Source organism: Indicator indicator, chromosome 29 (genome assembly GCF_027791375.1).
Source record: "Indicator indicator isolate 239-I01 chromosome 29, UM_Iind_1.1, whole genome shotgun sequence".
Taxonomy (NCBI): domain Eukaryota; kingdom Metazoa; phylum Chordata; class Aves; order Piciformes; family Indicatoridae; genus Indicator; species Indicator indicator.
In genome coordinates, this window is record NC_072038.1 from 10,735,977 (window position 1) to 10,754,684 (window position 18,708).

The 18,708-nt window shown below is 39.5% G+C and overlaps 1 protein-coding gene across 1 annotated transcript in view; it reads left to right on the forward strand.

Annotated features, from left to right (window-relative positions):
* BPTF (bromodomain PHD finger transcription factor) overlaps positions 1 to 18,708 on the forward strand; it is a 53,127-nt gene that overhangs the window by 14,417 nt on the left and 20,002 nt on the right. The window contains exons 3-17 of the mRNA XM_054394031.1: positions 3,184 to 3,407; positions 4,454 to 4,654; positions 5,148 to 5,336; positions 7,672 to 7,845; positions 7,999 to 8,174; positions 10,151 to 10,506; positions 10,802 to 10,933; positions 11,764 to 11,893; positions 12,633 to 12,768; positions 13,037 to 13,258; positions 13,560 to 15,969; positions 16,174 to 16,298; positions 16,954 to 17,082; positions 17,369 to 17,519; positions 18,300 to 18,423. Coding sequence (XP_054250006.1) covers positions 3,184 to 3,407; positions 4,454 to 4,654; positions 5,148 to 5,336; positions 7,672 to 7,845; positions 7,999 to 8,174; positions 10,151 to 10,506; positions 10,802 to 10,933; positions 11,764 to 11,893; positions 12,633 to 12,768; positions 13,037 to 13,258; positions 13,560 to 15,969; positions 16,174 to 16,298; positions 16,954 to 17,082; positions 17,369 to 17,519; positions 18,300 to 18,423 — 4,879 coding nt within the window. The remainder of the gene's footprint in view (positions 1 to 3,183; positions 3,408 to 4,453; positions 4,655 to 5,147; positions 5,337 to 7,671; positions 7,846 to 7,998; positions 8,175 to 10,150; positions 10,507 to 10,801; positions 10,934 to 11,763; positions 11,894 to 12,632; positions 12,769 to 13,036; positions 13,259 to 13,559; positions 15,970 to 16,173; positions 16,299 to 16,953; positions 17,083 to 17,368; positions 17,520 to 18,299; positions 18,424 to 18,708) is intronic.

Genomic DNA, 18,708 nt, shown 5'->3' on the forward strand with positions numbered 1-18,708 from the left:
CTGGGTTTTCTTCTAGCCTGTTCTTATGTAATTGCTCTCATAATGGAGGAGAATGGTTATTTAAGTGAAACCAACGGTATTGTTAATTTAGGAAAAATTAAAACATTTTACTAGTTTTCTTGACATGGAATTTTCTGTTCAGTATTATGAATGACAGAACCCTTAACAGAATTTCATGCAAAACAGTTTGCAGTGAATATTAAGATATTAGCCCAAGTCTTTAAAAGGGATTGCAAGGACTGTTGCTGCTATTATGTACTGCAAACAACACTTTTAAGTACTCCTTTAAAATACAGTGCTCTTTCTCTAATGTATTCATAGCTGAATCTTTAATAATTGTTTCCTGCATTCTTTCACACTCTACAAAATAAAAAGAGAGTCCACGTTTGCTTATTTTTGGTATGAAGTAATCATCTGTAAGATGCAGGGCAGCTTTTATACCTTTATCTTATACAAATAGCTCTATTTTTATACTCAGTCACATGCTCTGCATTGTGTGGTGTATCATTTGGATGGTTCAGCAGGATGTGATGGCCACCTTGCTTCTTCCGTTGCCTCATGCATAATTTTCTACCTTCTATTTCCAGAAAATGAGTTGAAAACTTGATTTTTCACAATAAGCTTAGTTGTGATGAACTGATTTTTTAATTTTCTCTAGTTATCTTTGCTTTAATAGTTCACAGATACTCTTATCTGTACTTTCAAAGAGCAGCACAGGGGAAAGGGTCCTGGGGGCCCTGGTGTACAACAGGGTGGACATAAGCCAGGAATGTGACCCTGTGGCCAAAAAGGCCAATGGGATCCTAGGGTGGATTAGAAGGGGTGTGAGAGAGGTTTTACTTTGCCCTGATGAGAGGAGTATCTGGAGTGTTGTGTCCGGTTCTGTGCCCTTCAGTTCAAGAAGGACCTCAGGGAACTGCTTGGAAGAGTCTAGCACAGAGCCACAAAGATGCTGAAAGGAGCAGAACATCTACCTGCCAAGGAAAGGCTGAGGGAGCTGAGGCTCTTTAGGTTGGCAAAGAGGAGGCTGAGAGGTGACTTCATCCATGTTTATAAAGATGTGCAGGGCAATGTTGGGAGAACTGAGCCAGGATCTTCTCAGTGATGTCCAATGATAAGACAAGGGGTGACGGGGAGCAGAGGAGATTCCACATGAAGATAAGGAAAAACTTTTTCACTGTGAGGGTGACAGAGCCCTGGAGCAGGCTGGCCAGAGAGGTTGTGGAGTCTCCTTCTCTGGAGATATTCAAAACCCACTTGGACATGTTCCTGTGTGACCTACCCGAGGTGATCCTGGCAAGTTGGACTCGATGTTTTGAGGTCCCTTCCAACCCCTAACATTCTGTGATTAGGAGATTTAGCTTTTAATGTCATTTAGATATTGTAAGCATGCTGTGTTGCAAACCCAGCCATTTCACACTGATGTACCGAACAAGGTCAAATCCCACCTGATATCTTGGATAATTGAAGGGTAATGGCAGAAGCTAAAGCGTGGGATTCACTAAATACCAGCTGTTACAATCAAGAGTGTATTTACCAATGCCATGTGATCAAATGTATCAGAGGAAACCAATAGATCTAAAAGTAATCTGCTCAAACACCCATTTGAAATCTTGCCATGGGGGATTAGAGAACCAAAATCCTAAGTTTTTGCCCTTTTTTTTTCCCCTGATGGGTTTTTGGGTTTTCTTACTCAATTGTGAATTTAAATCTTAACAAACTTTGCCAAAATGGGTTGTGGAGAATGGTTTCTGTGGGAATTCTTTGGGTGTTAGTGACTTGGTGATGAGCACTTCAAGCTTCCACTGGCAAACACCTGAATCCTGAAAAGAAATCTGAGCAAAGATGAGTTTGTGTAAGCAGACAGAACAGCAAGCTTGTGCCATCTCATCTTCTGTCTGTGCCTAGAGGAGTAAATGGGTAAAGCAGAGTCTGTTGCTTTTCATGAGCAGAAAAGTCTGTTTTGTAGCATTGGTTGTGACAAATGAGTAGTTGAATTTTGAGTAATGTTGCCGTTATTAACTTTGGAACCACAGTTGCTTCATAAAGAGAACGTGGAAAATATTACAGAGATGATGATCGAGTTGCCTTATGGTTGTTTGGCTTTCCGAGGCCAGTTTTTACCATCTTTAATGTATAAACCATGTAGAGGCAGCCAGTAGAGAACACAAAACAAACCTTCCAAGAGTAGATCTTTCAACTTTCCGTTGCTATTGACAGTTTGATTCAGTGAGCTGTGGGTCTGTAATGTTTTTACAGGTAGCACAAAGAGAGCAATGGTTTAGCTCTTCTCTCAGGTGTGAAAGCCAGGCTGATAAATCATTGTGGCACCCCATAATGGTGTTCAAGGTGTTGGGAGTGGCACACAGGAGTGGTGCTGTCCACAGCCAGCCTAGATCTGGCTGCTGCTGCTGAACAGGGCTGAACAAGCCAAGCTGAAATCAAGCAGACTCCTGCAGAACTGCTTGGAGAGCCTTCTCCTAATGTTCTCCAGCACTCAGGGAGAGCCTGTTACCTGAGATACTTCCAGAGCTTGTTTGAGTCTGGTAACGCTGTTGAGATGCTTTCGACACTGTGGTCCTCCAGTAGTTTTGTCTAGGCTCCCTGTATAATGGAGTACCAGATAAAAAATGTGGGAATCCCCATATCCTTTCAAAGGAGCATATTATGACTCTTGTCTCTCACTGGTGCTGTCACAGGAGAACTTCTTACTGATGCTGATGTAAAACATTTTATGAATGTCACGTTCTATGCTTTCAACTTCCTAACTTTGGTATTTCCTGACTAAGCAGTCAGAAGGACTACCCTTGATGAATTCTGGAGCCATACCCTTTTTTATTGCTAATTGTTGGAGATGTAGTCATAGATTACTGGTTACTGCAATAGCAAATGTAATGGGAGTAAATGTTGTTGCCATATTGGACAAACCAGTTTTAAGGAGACTCTTCAAAGGCTTTCCTGAGGGATTTGCCATGAGAGCTTCTGAGGGGATAAAAAAGGGAAGGAAGTGAGAAAGAAGCATTTGGATACCGAACTGGGTGCAGATGAATGCCATCATGTGGTTTCTTTGTTCACATTCAGATAGCAGCATTTAGTAAGTCTGCAAAAAGTAGACTGATGCTAATTTTTGTCAATTACCCAGATATTTTAACCTTAAAATATTTATTTTTAAATACTCTACAGAGAAGAAGACTCAGAAAGTGAGAAAGATAAGAAAATCTGGTACTATAGCACAAAGATACAACTGGCAGAGTTAATTGAATGCCTAGACAAAGATTACTGGGAAGCTGACCTATGCAAAACTATGGATGAAATGCGTGAAGAAATCCATAGGCACATGGATGTGACAGAAGATCTTACCAACAAAGCAAGGGGCAGCAACAAGTCTTTCCTTTCTGCAGCAAATGGTAAGTGTTTTGTTTAATGGGAACAGATGTTGGACTTTGAATCAAATATTAGTTTGTTTTATTATTAGAAGTTGATGGAGAAGCATCACACAGGTGTCAGCATGGCGATGTAGTGAGCTGAATTCTTGAGGACCCATCCTCATTTTTAGCACATAAAGAGGCTGCCTGAGCCTTCTGATACTTGCAGGTACCAGAGGAATTAAAAGTATAAACTCAGAAAAACAGCCCAAGAGGCTTGTATTCCAGGATGTCCTGAATGGTATTCTTGATATGCTTAGGGTGTGCCAGACTCAGATCATCCCAGGTGCTGGAGTGGAGTTGTGTTAACTGTCAAATGTTTCTTGACTTGTCTTTTATGTACATAAATATAGATGTGTGTGTGTGTGGTTTTTTTTTTCACCCACGTAAAGGTAAGGAAAAACTCCTTTACTTTAAGGGAGCCATTAGGGTTGCCTGAAAGGCTGTAGAGTGTCCTCTGGAGAGATTCCAAACTTTTCGGGACACTTCAGTCCTGGGCTGCCTGCTCTGAATGACTCTGCTTTAGCAGGAGGGTTGGACTGGATGATCTCCAGAGGTCTTTTCCAACTCCTACCATGCTGGGGTTATGTGATGTGTGTGTAACTCCTCATAAACATTTAACAGTCCAGTGGGAGTTGGAGTGGCAGAAAGGGTAGAGCTTCAACAGTTGTTCCAGTAGTACACAAAATGTGGAAGAATGTCTTATCTCTTCTGCAGTTCCCCACCAACTTAATTTATCTACCTTGGAGCAACAAAAATCCGTGAAGGTTTGAACTTCGGTTCTAGGGAAGATGCAAAGACTAGATAGTCAGGTTTAAAAATGGATTTAAGTTATCACTATAAATGCATAATTCTGAGAAATCAATAATTAAATCTTTGGAATTTTCTTCAAAGTGGGAAAAAGTGTTGAGAAGTTGGATGTTACCTTTTGTCTCCTTGAATAAAGTATTTATGTCATACTAATTCAGCTCAGTGGCTTTGTAAGTGGTGGTTTGTTGTTTATTGAGGACAACATACTTCTATTGTAGATGAAATTTTGGATGTTATCAGAGCAAGAAAAGGAGAAATAGTGGAAGATAAAACCGCAGCAGATGATGAAGCAGAAAAGGCAAAAAGTGATGCTGATAATGACCAGACAGATGCTGAGAAAGGCAAGGAAGAATCTGGAGACCAAGATAAAACTGAGGAAATGCCTGCTGAGCAAGATGGAGAAAAAGTGAAACCAGAAGGTAAAGAAACTGTGGTTTAACAACTTCATTTAGGTGGAGTCCTTAGTTAAGATCCTCACAATTTTTTTAGTGTTACTGTGACCTTTTCTGTGTGATTCTCTTAAGTTATTTTTTAAGGAATAGGTGATATTTATCACTTCCTTTGTGGCTGTATATTGCAATTGTTTTTCCTGTTAACAATTTCACCATTTTTCCTACTTTGCAAATTAGGTACAGCTAGCTTGGCTTGAATTACAGGTGGCACTTACAAGTTGTGATCAGTGTGTTTGCAGTAAGCAATATCACATAATTTTTAACATTGTTTTCCTCACCAAATAGTTTGCTCTTTAATTTTGAGACAATACTATCTCCTTGAAGAAAAAAAGGGAAAAGCTCCATGTTGTCCAGCATTATCAAACAGACAAACAAAGCTGCTTTCTATGGATGATGGCAACTGACATCCTGAGGCATACTAAAGAATATCCCTAAAGTTTTGTTGTGCATTTTACTATAGAGGCAACAGTCGTTGGGGATAAAAGTAACTCTGTGACATCAAGCACTGATGACAGCAACACAAATCCTTCTGCAGGAGAGACTAGTTGCTCTGAAGGGAAGAACGCAATGGGGTGTCAGTCAGAAAGCCTTGATAGCAACAACGTGGCAGAGAAGAAGGTGGCATCAGAGCTCCCTCAGGAACTCTCAGGTACAGAAGGCACTGTCACCAATGCCTCTGTAATTTGGGTAGTCTGTTAAGTTTTTCTATCGGGTTTGTCCTCTAAAACCATTCACAGTGCATATCACTCATGCTGTTTGCTTGCAGTGCCATCCTTTACTGCTACGTTGTCATTAACATTTCAAAGTTAATTTTCTTGCAACTAGTGCTTCAAATTTGTGGCCCATTAGCATTTGTTTCCATACCTTTCAAAGATGACTATGGCTAAGCTTTTTTTATGTTTTTTTTTTTTTCTGCATAATATTTTATTTTTCCATAGTGATCCATAACAATTGTTAGCATCCTACCAAAGTTTATTTCAAATTCTGATTTGCTGCTGGCTTGTTTATTATTTTAACCTCTCATTTACTGTACAAAGTACTAACAAACAAAGTATTTCATTCATGTGAGTAAACCGTTGCACTGAAATGTCAAGATGAAAATTGTCATGCTTGGAATTTTAAACAGATTTCAGAATTGGAAGCACAGAAGCTCATATATTTTAACATCTTTTGTTCTACTCTGTCAGTGATTCAAAAGTAGTAATATGCACTTTAAAAAGATACCAAAAACAAATAAAAATTGTTAGATTTAGGAACAAATGGGACTTGGTTAGGTGTAATTTCACTTTTCAGTGTAGTGTTGTAGAATGATACGCTGTTACATTTAGAATTATATTCTGTTGCAAGCTTTACAACATAACCAAATGTTGGTTTGTAATGCCGATTACACTAAAAATTATTAGAGTTTTATTTTCACTTTTTAAAAAATCTAAAAATGCTCTCATCTGTGGTGCACCCCTACTTGGTGTGTTAGGTTTGAAAAAGCAGCAGTAAACATTTTGCCTCCTACAGAAATAATTCTCCATTTGGATATAGATTGTAGTTCTGGAGCTTGCAGATGTGAACGCGTCTACACCTTGTCAATAGTCTTTGCTAACAGAGGGAGAAAATGAAAGATGAATATATTAATCTGGAAGCTTCACAGGACACTTTTTAAATACAAAAAATGTCCCAGCGCGTGGGGGAAAAAGCATACATTGTAGATATTTGACCAAATATTTTCACTCATTCTTTTTTCTTTTTTTTATTCCATTTAAAGTTAAAATGACGGTGTAGAGGTTTAATGGAAAGATAGCGATCCTGTAATTTTGTTCCAAACACATTTATGAGTTCATATTTTAAGGATTCTCTTCTGTATTTATCATTGTTTCTTTATTATACTTTCACAGGTACTCTTCTCCTTCCAAAACTTCTAGCTTATTTTAAAATTAATGGGCTTTCTTTTGTAGGAAAGTGTGTATGGAGGTTCCTCCTTAAGTCTGATTTACTGTATAGTGATACTTGGGCTTCTATTATGAAATCCCAGTTTGAGACACACTCATTTGAGAGAGAGGGAGAGATACTGAACCAATACCACTGACACAGCTACCCTCAAAGAGGAGGAAAATAAGAGCAAAATTCAGAGCTAGACAAGAATGTATCTGCCACCATCCTTGTTTAAATGCAGTTGGAGTTCAGTCTTTTATGAAGAGTCTGTTCTAGTCTGGGTGTTTCCACTCTGCTCCAAACAGCAGACACCATAGTGGTTCCATTTTTCCTCTTAGTAAAAAAGGAAGTGGATTGAACGATGGTGGTCACCTACTTGGCAAAGCCAGAAATCAAGATGGCTTCAGGTTAAGGATGTTACAGGAATCCTGGAACAAGGACAGCTGAACCCATTTGTCTTACTGAGTTTGACACCACACCTAGACCCATCAGATTCTAAGAAGTTGCTATTTTAAGCTTGCAGAGAAGGAGTTTAGACATAGAGTGGTGCCAACTGAACTGTGAAATCTGGGATTCCTGAGAACTAATGTACTGAAGAAAAGATAATCAAAGATTCAGTGGAAAACTGGAGAGGAGCAGAAAGGTGTTTGCCTTGAGGAACAGCTAGAGCACAAGGAAATCAAAAGCGGTAACATAGAAACTGTGGGGAGACCAAATTTCATGAAATCTGCATTCTAAAAGCAAAACAAAGTCTCAGAAGAGGGTTCTCTGTGTCTGCATCTATAGAGAAAAAAAATGTGTTGTATTTAAAATATGTTCATGTTTCATCTAAGCATGAATTTCAGTTCTTTAAAGCTGTAGAAGTTGAAACAGAACCAAAACCAGTTTCATGGATACAGTGCTCTGGAGGGAATGAATATTTTATGGTATTTCTTTCCAGTTCAGCAAAAGATGTTCAAATGATTTTTTTTTTTTAAATGAAAAATAAAAAACTAGGACAAAAAAGGGCATATATCCAGTATAAAAGAAAAACTAAAAATGGAGCTGTTCTTTTGTAGAAGAAACTGGTCAGATGATCCCTGGCAACAGTAGCAGTGCATCTGCTGCACCTCTACAGTCAGATGTTGAAAACAGCAACGGTAGTGAGTTCTGCTCTGGGCAGAGTGACTCCATTAAGACATCTGATGATGCTGAAAATGCAGAGAGGGGATCCCAGACTTCAGAGGACATAGGTAATAATGATAACATTTATAATAATATTATTAATAGTGTCTCTAACTTTCATTTTAACATCCTTGGTTCGTTACTTTATAACTCGTACGTCATTACAAAACTTCCAGTTTTTCAGTCTGTTTTAAAAGCCTTTTTTTTCTTTCCCTGGGCAGGAGAGAAGTCTAATGGTGAAAGAAGTGATTCTCCAGGCGCAGGAAGAGGCACGCCGGGTTCGACACGAATGCTCACAAGATTACGAAATCCAGATAGCAAGTTGAGCCAGATGAAAAGCCAGCAGGTTGCTGCTGCAGCACACGAAGCAAATAAGTTATATAAAGAAGGCAGAGAGGTTTGTGCACATCTTGAAAAAGTCAAAGAAGTATGAAAACTGTTTTAGAAAGCTGATAATCTCTTAAAATAGAGTGATTTTGGCAGACTTTGGAGGTACTTAAAAATTAAAGGAGTAATTAATTGGCACATGGGGAAACTGAGACTTTTTTTTCCTTCTTTGTTCTCTTAATTCATAGAATCATAGAATGGCTTAGGTTGGAAGGGTCCTCAGAGATCATCTTTTCCAACCTCCCTGCCATGAGCAGGCATATCTCTCAACAAGATTCAGCTGTTCAAGGCCTCATCCAACCTGGCCTTGAAATACCCCCAGGGAGGAGGCAGCCACAACCTCCTTGGGCAGCCTATTCTAGAGTCCCACCATCCTCACACTGAAGAACTTCTTCCTAAGATCCAGTCTAAACCTACTCTCCCTCAGCTTCAAACTGTTCCCTTTTGTCCTGTCTCTAGATACTCTTGTGAGAAGTCCCTCTCCAGCCTTCCTGTAGGATCCCTTTAGGTATTGGAAGGCAGCTTTTAGTTCCTGTTTCCCCCAGAGTCTTCTCTTCTCCAGGCTAAACAAGCCCAAATCCCTCAGCCTTTCCTCATAGCAGAGATGTCCCAGCCCTTGGATCATCTTTGTGGCCCTCCTCTGGACTTGCTCCAACAGCTCTGTCTCCATAGGATGAGGACACCAGAACTCAATGCACTATTTGAGATGTGCAGAGTGCAGAGATGTGCAAAAGAGCTGAGTAAATTGATGTCTACAGTGGTATGGCAGTGACTCTGTGCACCTCCTTTTCTATAATGTGCTGCTCATGATAGTTAAGAGAATTGTTTACAGTATAGCCAGTAATAAGTGATTTGTGTTTTCTCTAAAATTCTCTCAGAACTGGTGTGCCAAAAGTACATCTTTCCAGTGCTTTGTGTTTGATTGTTGTTTGAAGAGCTAGGTAATAGCCTTAACAAATCTCTGCTGGCAGAGTGTGGTCATTTAAAGACAATCACTGCAAACTGTAGCACTGCTTGATGCAGGCAAAAGTAAAATCTGTCACATGTCTGCCAGTTGGTACAATTTTTTCGTATGGCTGGAGGCTGTTTATTGGCATTTCGATTACTTGGGATTTGTTGTGGGTTTTTGGGGGGGATGGTATTTCTTTTGGTTCTGGGGTTTTTTTTTTGTTGTTGTAGTTTTTTTATTATTTGTTTGTTTGGGTTGGGCTTTTGGTTATTTTTTTTTCTTAAGTAGCTCAGTTTCTCCCAAGAATAGAAGTGTTTGGATGGAAAGAATTCATTGCAGTTAGTTACCTGCATATTGTTTGATGTATTGATTTTACTTCTATTAACTGATTTTCTTTTGTAAGTTAGCATTTAGTGTATTTATTCACAAAATTCTCTTCTTTGGATCTCAGCTATGAGTAATTTCAGAGAATCACAGAATGGTCTGGGTTGGAAGGGACCTCCAAAGCTCATCCAGTCCAGTCAACAAGGGCATCCTCAACTAGATCAGGTTGCCCAGAGCCCTGTTGAGCCTCACCTTGAATATCTCCAGGGATGTTATCTGTGCTATGTTTTCAAAATCCAGGATATTTATTTGCTTAGCTACACATATGAATTCTGTGATTTACCAAGGAGAGATTTCACAGAAAACTTACTGAAGTTTAGTGAAGCTCTTTCCCAAAGCTGTCTCCCTCAGTGGGCATAATTCAGAACAGCAAAAAACAGTTTCTGGTTTGACTTCCTGAGGAGTCTGGATTGCAGATATTGCAGATTTCTTTTTAATGTTAAAGTTGGTCTTTGGGAGTATCCTAACTCTGTACAATCAGTGATGAGGTACATGTATTAAGTATATCAAATAAGGAGCTATTTGCTTCTATAAACTGATAAAAGGTATTTTTATTGTGATTTATAGAGACAGTCAAAGCTGAAATCCTAAATAACTAAACAGAAATATTTGAAACTTAAGCAAATCTTTTAAATCTTCCCTGTTTTCACAAGGTTCTGGTGGTCAACTCTCAAGGGGAAGTCTCTCGGATGAACACAAAAAAGGAGGTTGTGATGAAAGGAAATCTCAACAATTACTTCAAGCTAGGGCAAGAGGGGAAGTATCGTGTTTATCACAACCAGTATGCTACTAACTCCTTCGCACTGAACAAGCACCAGCACAGGGAGGACCACGACAAGAGACGACATCTCTCACATAAGTTCTGTCTGACTCCTGCTGGAGAGTTCAAATGGAATGGGTCTGTACATGGGTCCAAAGTTCTTACCATATCCACTTTGAGGCTAACGATTATTCAGCTAGAAAACAATATCCCAGCATCATTCCTTCACCCTAACTGGGCTTCCCACAGGTAAATTAATAAATGGAAATGCATCTTGTCTTGCTTTGCCTGTGTTTTTGGCTAACAGCATTAATAAACAATGGCCTTTGTCTTTTCAAATCTGTGATTTGCAAGCACTGTCCTTCGTTATATTTAAACACAAGATAACCTCTGTGTATTTTGTGCTGAATGGCTAAAAGGATTGCACAGTTGAGTGAAATTTTCAAATACAGGAGGTTTTCATCCTAGCATGAAATGTTATGAACGTAGCGTACTGTGTTAGTGCATGTATACATTTCAGGTTTTTATCTTTTCCCCAATTTAGGTCTAACTGGATTAAGGCTGTTCAGATGTGCAGTAAACCCAGAGAGTTTGCACTGGCACTGGCTATATTGGAATGTGCAATCAAACCTGTCGTCATGCTGCCAATCTGGCGGGAGTCCTTGGGGCACACTAGGTAAAATAAATAAAAGTTCAAATCCCTTTGAATAGGAGAACTTCACTTTGTTCTACAATGAGTAGTTTCTCTAAGCCTGTAAGAATTACATTTAAATTTAGTCAATCATATAGGACTTAATGTTTTTTCTCAAACAGAAACTAAGAGGGCACCTTATCAATGCTTATCAGTATCTAAAGGGTAAGGATCAAGAGGATGGGACCAAACTCTTTTCAGTGGTGCCCAGGGACAGGACAAGGGATATCGGGCACAAAGTAGAACACAGGAAGTTCCAACTAAACATGAGGAGAAACTTCTTTGCTGTGAAGGTGCTGGCACACTGGAGCAAGCTGCCCAGAGAGGTTGTGGAGTCTCCTCTGGGGGCTTAAAAAACCCACCTTGGTGTGAACCTGGGCAGCTTGCTGTGGGTTAGCAGCAGGGTTGGACTGGGTGATCCCCAGAAGTCCCTTCCACCCCCACCAGTCTATTACTCTATGAAAATGCATGACAGTGTTTCTATAATGTCACTGCTCCTGCAAAGCAAGCTTGTTTGTAGTCTCCAAGTGATAAAACTTGGGCAGATTAAAAGAGCAAATTTCAACACACTTAGTTCAGTGGAGTCTGTCTTTTGTGTGTCATTGTGGCACACAAGCAGAAATGTAGCAGGCAGCTGTGTTTGCCTTACTGGAACAGCCAGAAAAATAGTGCTCCTGTTGCAGGTACTTCATATAACCTGATACTGGACATTCCTTTTAACTTCAGGTATTTATTCAAGGGAGTAGCACATGTTGTTGAGTTGTATTTGCTTACATGATCCTGTACTTAAATGCTCTTTAATGTCTGTGTGTCAGATTACGCAGAATGACAGCAATAGAAAGAGAAGAAAAGGAGAAAGTGAAAAAAAAAGAGAGAAAACAAGAAGAGGAAGAAACAATGCAGCAAGCTACTTGGGTGAAATACACATTTCCTGTCAAACATCAGGTAAGGCTTTCTTTTATGTGAAGAACAAACAAAATACAGAAACTGTTAATTTCTTACTCTTGTTTTTGTTTCCATTTTAAATGTAACATTTCAACGTCATTGCATCACTCCCAGCCATTGGAACAGGAACTGTGCCCACGTATTCAGGCACATAATCTTGGTCTGAACTAAATTTGACATGTATTATGTGCTCTTAGTGACCCTGCCTGAGTTGACAGATGTTTGTCTGCAAAATGCAGCCCTTCCTAACAGAAGGGTTCTAGGTGGTTATTGAAATCTTGTCTGTAAGTCTGCCCCTTTCCACTGCTCCCATCCGCATTCCCCTAAAAATCTAGCCTAGCTACCTTTACTTGGGAAGCTTATATGATATGATGAGAACTGCTTATAGAAACCTCTTCATCTTCTTTTGCAGTAGATACTAAATACTTTTGTTGGAGTGGTTCTTTGCTCTGAATTTTTTTGTGGTAACAGACATACAGGTTGTATTTTTCAGCTTTTAGGTAGATAGATTCTCACTGTTCCATGAAATAAATATGATTTTAGGTGTTATTCTGATAGCTGTTGATAATTAAATTGATTTTATATATTGAATTATAGCACATTATTTCACAGGTATACTTCAACTTGCTGGGAAAAGTCTGGGTTTGGGTTTTAATTAAATTATGTTAGGGGTTTTAAATTAATGTATACATTACTAATGCAGCAAATAGCACCATTGAAACTACTATTTTAAAAACAGGTTTGGAAACAAAAAGGAGAGGAGTATAGAGTAACAGGCTATGGAGGCTGGAGCTGGATTAGTAAAACACATGTGCACAGGTTTATGCCCAAACTGCCTGGAAATACTAACGCAAATTACAGAAAGTTGCTACCAAGTAAGTGTCTGCATTGCTTACGTTTTTGTGAATTACTAATTTGCTGCTTTTTATTGGGCATTCTGTTCATTATTTGCATGTGATAATTCTTATGTAGACTTCGTTACAGATAGTGTTCCAGGGAGGCTTTTATGGATATCTGCTGATCTTTGTTGATAACATCCAATTCAGTAATAAGTGAATGATTTGAGAAGTAACCTAACATACACTAATGTAGGGGAGAATAAAAAATACTCTGAATAATTGAAACCATTTTGTTTGTTAATAGCAAAGAGTGAAGAAGAAAAATGCAACTTGGATAAACGAAAAGGTTCACTTAAGGTAAAACCAGAGAAAGACAGAACAAAGGATTCTCATGATCTGCAAGTAAAAGACAGAGCAGATGTTTCTGAAACCTTGGAGAAAGTAAAAGTGAAAGAAGAAAAGTCACGTGAAGAAAAAGTAGAAGTGGATACAATTTCTGAAAACCCAGATCATGCAGAAGACAAAGGTGATATACTTAAGTCCTTATAAAACTACCTGTTGATTCCAACATTGCATGTGTAAAAGCATAGGACCTCAGAAATAACCATGGAAAAACTGTGACAGATTTTGTCAAGGCATTTAAAACATCTCAGTTCAATGATTGCTTGTTCCCCCTTGTAGTAGTGTCTGAAGTTTTCGTTCCCTTTTCCTTGACCTCTATGAATATGCTAAAAGGCAGATTTATTTCCTAGTACTGAATGGCAAAATAGAGTTTGATATTCATTGCTGGGAGAGCTTACTGATTGAGAGTCATTTCTTCTTCACAGTGGAAAAAGAAATCGATGGAGAAAATGGTAAAGTCATCAAGGAAGAGCCTATGGATGTAGATGATGTGAAAATTGAATCTCTTGTAAGAGATGAGGACAGTCATTGTAAGCGGGATATAATCAATGTCAGTGAGGGCTTTCATTTAAGGACTTGCTACAAGAGGAAAGTCAAATCCTCCAAATTGGATGGACTGCTTGAGAGGAGAATAAAACAGTTTACACTGGAAGAAAAACAACGTCTCGAAAGGTTGAAACTGGAGGCTAGTGCTAAAATTGCAGGTGTTCAGTCTGTGAGCTCCCAGAAAAACATCTCTGAGCTACAGATGAGAAAAGCAAAAGAAGGAAGCCAGCTGGCCATGTCTTCCCAAGAGCAAACTTGCACTTCAGATAAGCCCCAAACAGAAGATGCAGAACAGGACTGCTTGCCCATCAGCAGCATCCCTTGCACCAAAACTGGTGAGCTAGATGAAGCCTCTTTGCCTTTGGCAAACAGACTATCCAAAAGAGAAGGCCAGCTACTGGGTGGAGACTCACCTCAGTCCTCTGAAGGCGAAAGCTCCATTCAGAATGACAGTAAAGAAAGCAACCCTGAACCTATGGCTGCTGCTAAGTGTCAAGAGCAAGAGGTGCTTGGAGAGTCTGAGAGTTCCTTGGTGGATGGCTTGAAACAACCAAATGCAGAAGGCAGAATCAAATGGGATGTTTCAGAAACAAGTGAAAAGCCTTTGAAGCAAAAACTACCTATTAGCAGAGTATCTCAGTGTCAAAGTGAAAATTTAGAGGCAGTGGTAACTGAAAGCAGCTGTAGAAAAGATGCTCTGGCCACTTTAGAAAAATCAGCTTCAGAAGGGAATTCTGAACAGCAGAGCAAAGATCCAGAAAACAATTGTATGATAAAAAGCCATATTGAACCAACATCCTCTCAAGAAAGTGAAATGGAGGAGGAAATTGCTCCAGGAAAGACTGAAAGTAAATCTGGAAACAAGATTATATGTCATCAAAAATCAGTTAGTAAAGATCTAAAGCCAACAGAGTTAATTTCTGAGAGAAACCTTCAAAGTCAAACTCCGGAACACGTGGATGGGACACAAATGGATGAGGATTTACTGAGCTCTAAATTAACTGAAGCTAATGGTGAAAACAAAGGTCAGGAGCTCAAAGTGGAGACAAGTACCATAAACAAGTATCTTGATCAGACAAATAAAAACAATGTTACTGACAAAAAAAGTAAGAAAGATGAAGAAACTGAGACAGAGAAGTCAGCATTTCAAATGAATGGGAAAACTACCACGGACAATGACATGAAGATATTGCCAAATGAAGTTAAAGGCACCTCTGAAAGTAAGGCAGGGGCTGATGTTGAACCAAAAGTGAATAATATTAATAAATCCATTCCAGAACATGAAATAAAACCATTGACTTTTAAGGAGTCTTCAGTAAAACCATTCATGAATGGTGACATCATGGGAGAGGATGGCAAGGACAAAAATAACGTGGACCCTAAGTCACGCCTGCAGGCTTCACCGAAGCATGAATACGGAGAGTGTTTTCAGCCACCAGATAAAGTTCCCAAATATGTGCAGAAAACTGAAGAAAAACAGCTTTCTCCTGAGAGATCTGCCTTTGCTGGCACTGCTTCCACACCAGCACTTGCTGTCTGTAAAGAAAATAACCTCAACAGTGAAATGGAATCTATGGAAACTGAAGCCATTGAGGATAAGAAAGTTGCTCCATCACCTGTAACCTCCTGTGAGGAATCTAGCCTGAGTAGTGACTTTGCTGATCAGAATGGTGTACAGATGTATAAAATGGAAAACATGAATGGAGAAAATAAAGTAAAAACTGTTATTACTGAAGTGACAACCACAACATCAACTGTGTCTACAGAATCCAAAACTGTGTATAAAGTTGCAGAGACTGTAGCCTCTAACGAGGAGAAAACAACAGTAGTGTCATCTACAGAAAACTGTGCCATATCCACTGTAACCACCACCACTACTGTAACCAAGCTCACCACTCCAGCTGCAGACAGGAATGTTGATGTCATTTCTGTACAAGAGCATAGCAAAACAGTGGTGACAACAACAGTGACAGATTCACTGACCACCCCAGAAGGCACATTGGTGACTTCCATGACTGTCAGCAAAGAGTATTCTACAAAAGACAAAGTGAAGTTGATGAAATTTACAAGACCCAAAAAAACTCGTTCTGGAACTGCCTTACCGTCTTACAGAAAATTTGTCACCAAAAGCAGTAAAAAAAGCATCTTTGTTTTACCCAATGACGACTTGAAAAAACTGGCCAGAAAAGGAGGGATCAGAGAAGTTCCCTATTTCAACTACAACGCAAAGCCTGCTTTGGATATTTGGCCATATCCATCCCCTAGGCCAACCTTTGGGATCACTTGGAGGTACATAACTTTTCCTTACAAATGTAAAGCAAGGATATGATAAAATTAGTTCAAATTAAAATACAAGTAATAGACACGTTTGTGCCCAAACCTGCCAGTTTTGCTATTTCTTGTTCCATAAATGTCTGTGTTTCATAAAGTGAGGATGGAAAACCTTTGTCCCCCTGGTTTGATTTTAAGATATAATTAATGATTTGTCGTTAGGTATCGCCTGCAGACAGTGAGGTCATTGGCTGGAGTGAGCCTCATGTTGCGTTTGTTGTGGGCCTGTCTCAAATGGGATGATATGGCAGCCAAAGCTCCACCTGGGGGAGGAACTACACGTACAGGTAGCACTTCTTTACCTTTCTTGGTTTCTTCACGCAAAAGCTCTTGCTGTTCAGAGAATTGGAAAAGACCTCTAAGATCAAGTCCATCCATCTACCCAGCACCACCATGGCCATTAAACCATGTCCCCAAGTGCCATGTCCACACATTTCTTAAACATCTCCAGGGATGGTGACTCCACCGCCTCCCTGGGCAGCCTATTCTAATGCCTGACCACACTTGCAGGATAGAATTTTTTCGAACTATCCAACCAAACCCTCCCCGGCACAATTTCAGGCCATTTCCTCTTGTGACACTAGGAAGAAGAAACTGACCCCTACTTCACTCCAGTTTCCTTTGACATAGTTGTAGAGAGCAATGAGGTCTCTCTTCAGCCTCCTCTTTCTTCTCCAGACTAAACACTCTCAGTTCCCTCAACTGCTCCTCCGAAGACCTGTTTTCCAGACCTTTCACCGTCTTTGTTGCCCTTCTCTGGACATCAAAGACTGTGTTAATTTAAAGTGTTAGACAGAAATGCAGGCATTTCTGTAAAGGCTTGATGTTCACTATGAAATGTTTTAGTCAACAGTTTGTACAAGTAGCTGTTTCTTTACCTTGAGGAGAGATCTAGCTTTTCTTTGTCTTGTGTTGTTAATGTATGGGACTAATTTGTTGTAGAAACATCTGAAACTGAAATCACAACAACAGAAATAATCAAACGAAGAGACGTTGGTCCATACGGAATCCGCTCAGAGTACTGTATAAGAAAAATTATTTGTCCCATTGGTGTACCAGAGGCTCCAAAAGGTATGTTTGTTTGTACCTATTTTTTTTCCCTTCCCATAAGCTCCTACAGAAATGAAGGTAACTGGATCTTCGTTAATTCAGACCATCAAGGGAGCAAATAGAACTTGACATGAGCTATTCATTCACTGTTTGAAACAGATGATGCATTTAACAAAGTGATGTGCTTTATCTGAAGCTGAAAGGCCTACCTGTTTATAAAATGAGGCTGAGAGACTAAATCTTGGTCTACACTTGAATTGTGTTTTATGATTGAGTTTAATATGTGTGTTTTGACTGTTCTCTAAAGAAACTCCAACACCCCAGAGGAAGGGACTGCGATCAAGCGCACTAAGGCCAAAAAGGCCAGAAACACCCAAGCAAACGGGCCCTGTTGTAATTGAAAGTTGGGTAGCAGAGGAGGAATTGGAGCTATGGGAGATCAGGGCATTTGCTGAAAGGTAAAGAAACTCAACTGAGCTTTTCAAGAAAGCAGTTTTAATTTGTGTGTGTGTATGTTAAACAGAAGTTCCCAGTAGAGAACATAAACCTGGGAGCTGTGACCAGTAAAAGCAGATCTGTGAGGCTTGTTTACTGTGTTTTGATAACAGCCAAGCTTTCAGTTGTAATGCTCAACTTATTTGCTGGTGTCAGAGTTAATTTATGTAGAACTTACAGATTTATTGCAACTAATAATATATTAATTATTCCATGCTCATGAACTAATCACTGTTGTATGCTAGGAGTTTATTGTTACACTGCATGGGAAGGCTTTAAGCTACTTTTGGCATGGCTTTAGCAAAATACTTCCATAATGCAAAGAAAACGAATATGTACAATTAAAGTAAATTCAGCCTGAGAATATCCAAATCACTGAAGGAGTATTTTAAGTATTGCTCACTTAAGAGATGAACCAACATTTCTGAGTCTCTTAGAAAGAACTGTTTTAGATTAATGGTATCAGCTGATTGCAGTCTCACGTGTAATTATAAATTCCAATTTTGATGAATACTTTCCTGTAAGGTGCTGCAGTAATTTAGCATCATAGGCTCTTTCAGGAATGTTGCATGCAGCTTCAGTAGTTAATTTCAAAGTACTTCTAAAGCCATAACCAGTTTTTCAGTGATGTTCAGTCTTGACATTTGTTCTTCCAACAGTAGTTAAACTGGATAAAATGAAATCCAGTTGGATGGTTGGATTTGTGTGGTGGTATAACGCACTTTGTGTTGTGTCTTTGGCAGGGTGGAGAAGGAAAAGGCACAGGCAGTTGAACAACAGGCTAAGGTTAGTGAACAGAAGAAGGCAGAGGAGTTCAAGGCCCAATTGGAGGCTCAGCTAAAACACCAACGATTGGCTGCCCAGCAGGTGGGGGAGCTCTTGGTGGTCCCACCTGTCAGCAACTATGCACTGGTAGTCCACATGCATGAGAACGTGGGAAGCAAAGTTATTATCCTTGTTTTACACCATTTCCAAGTAGTTTCTACTTGCTGTGCAAACTGAGTTATCAAACAGTGCTGCTCCCATTGTGTGCGCTTTTGTATTGAAATGGGGTTAAGGCAGAAATTTGGATTGCCTGGGGGGAGGGGTTCTACCTAATTTATAACACTTGAAAAAGGTTTAATATATTTCATTTTAAAAGAAGGCTGAGAA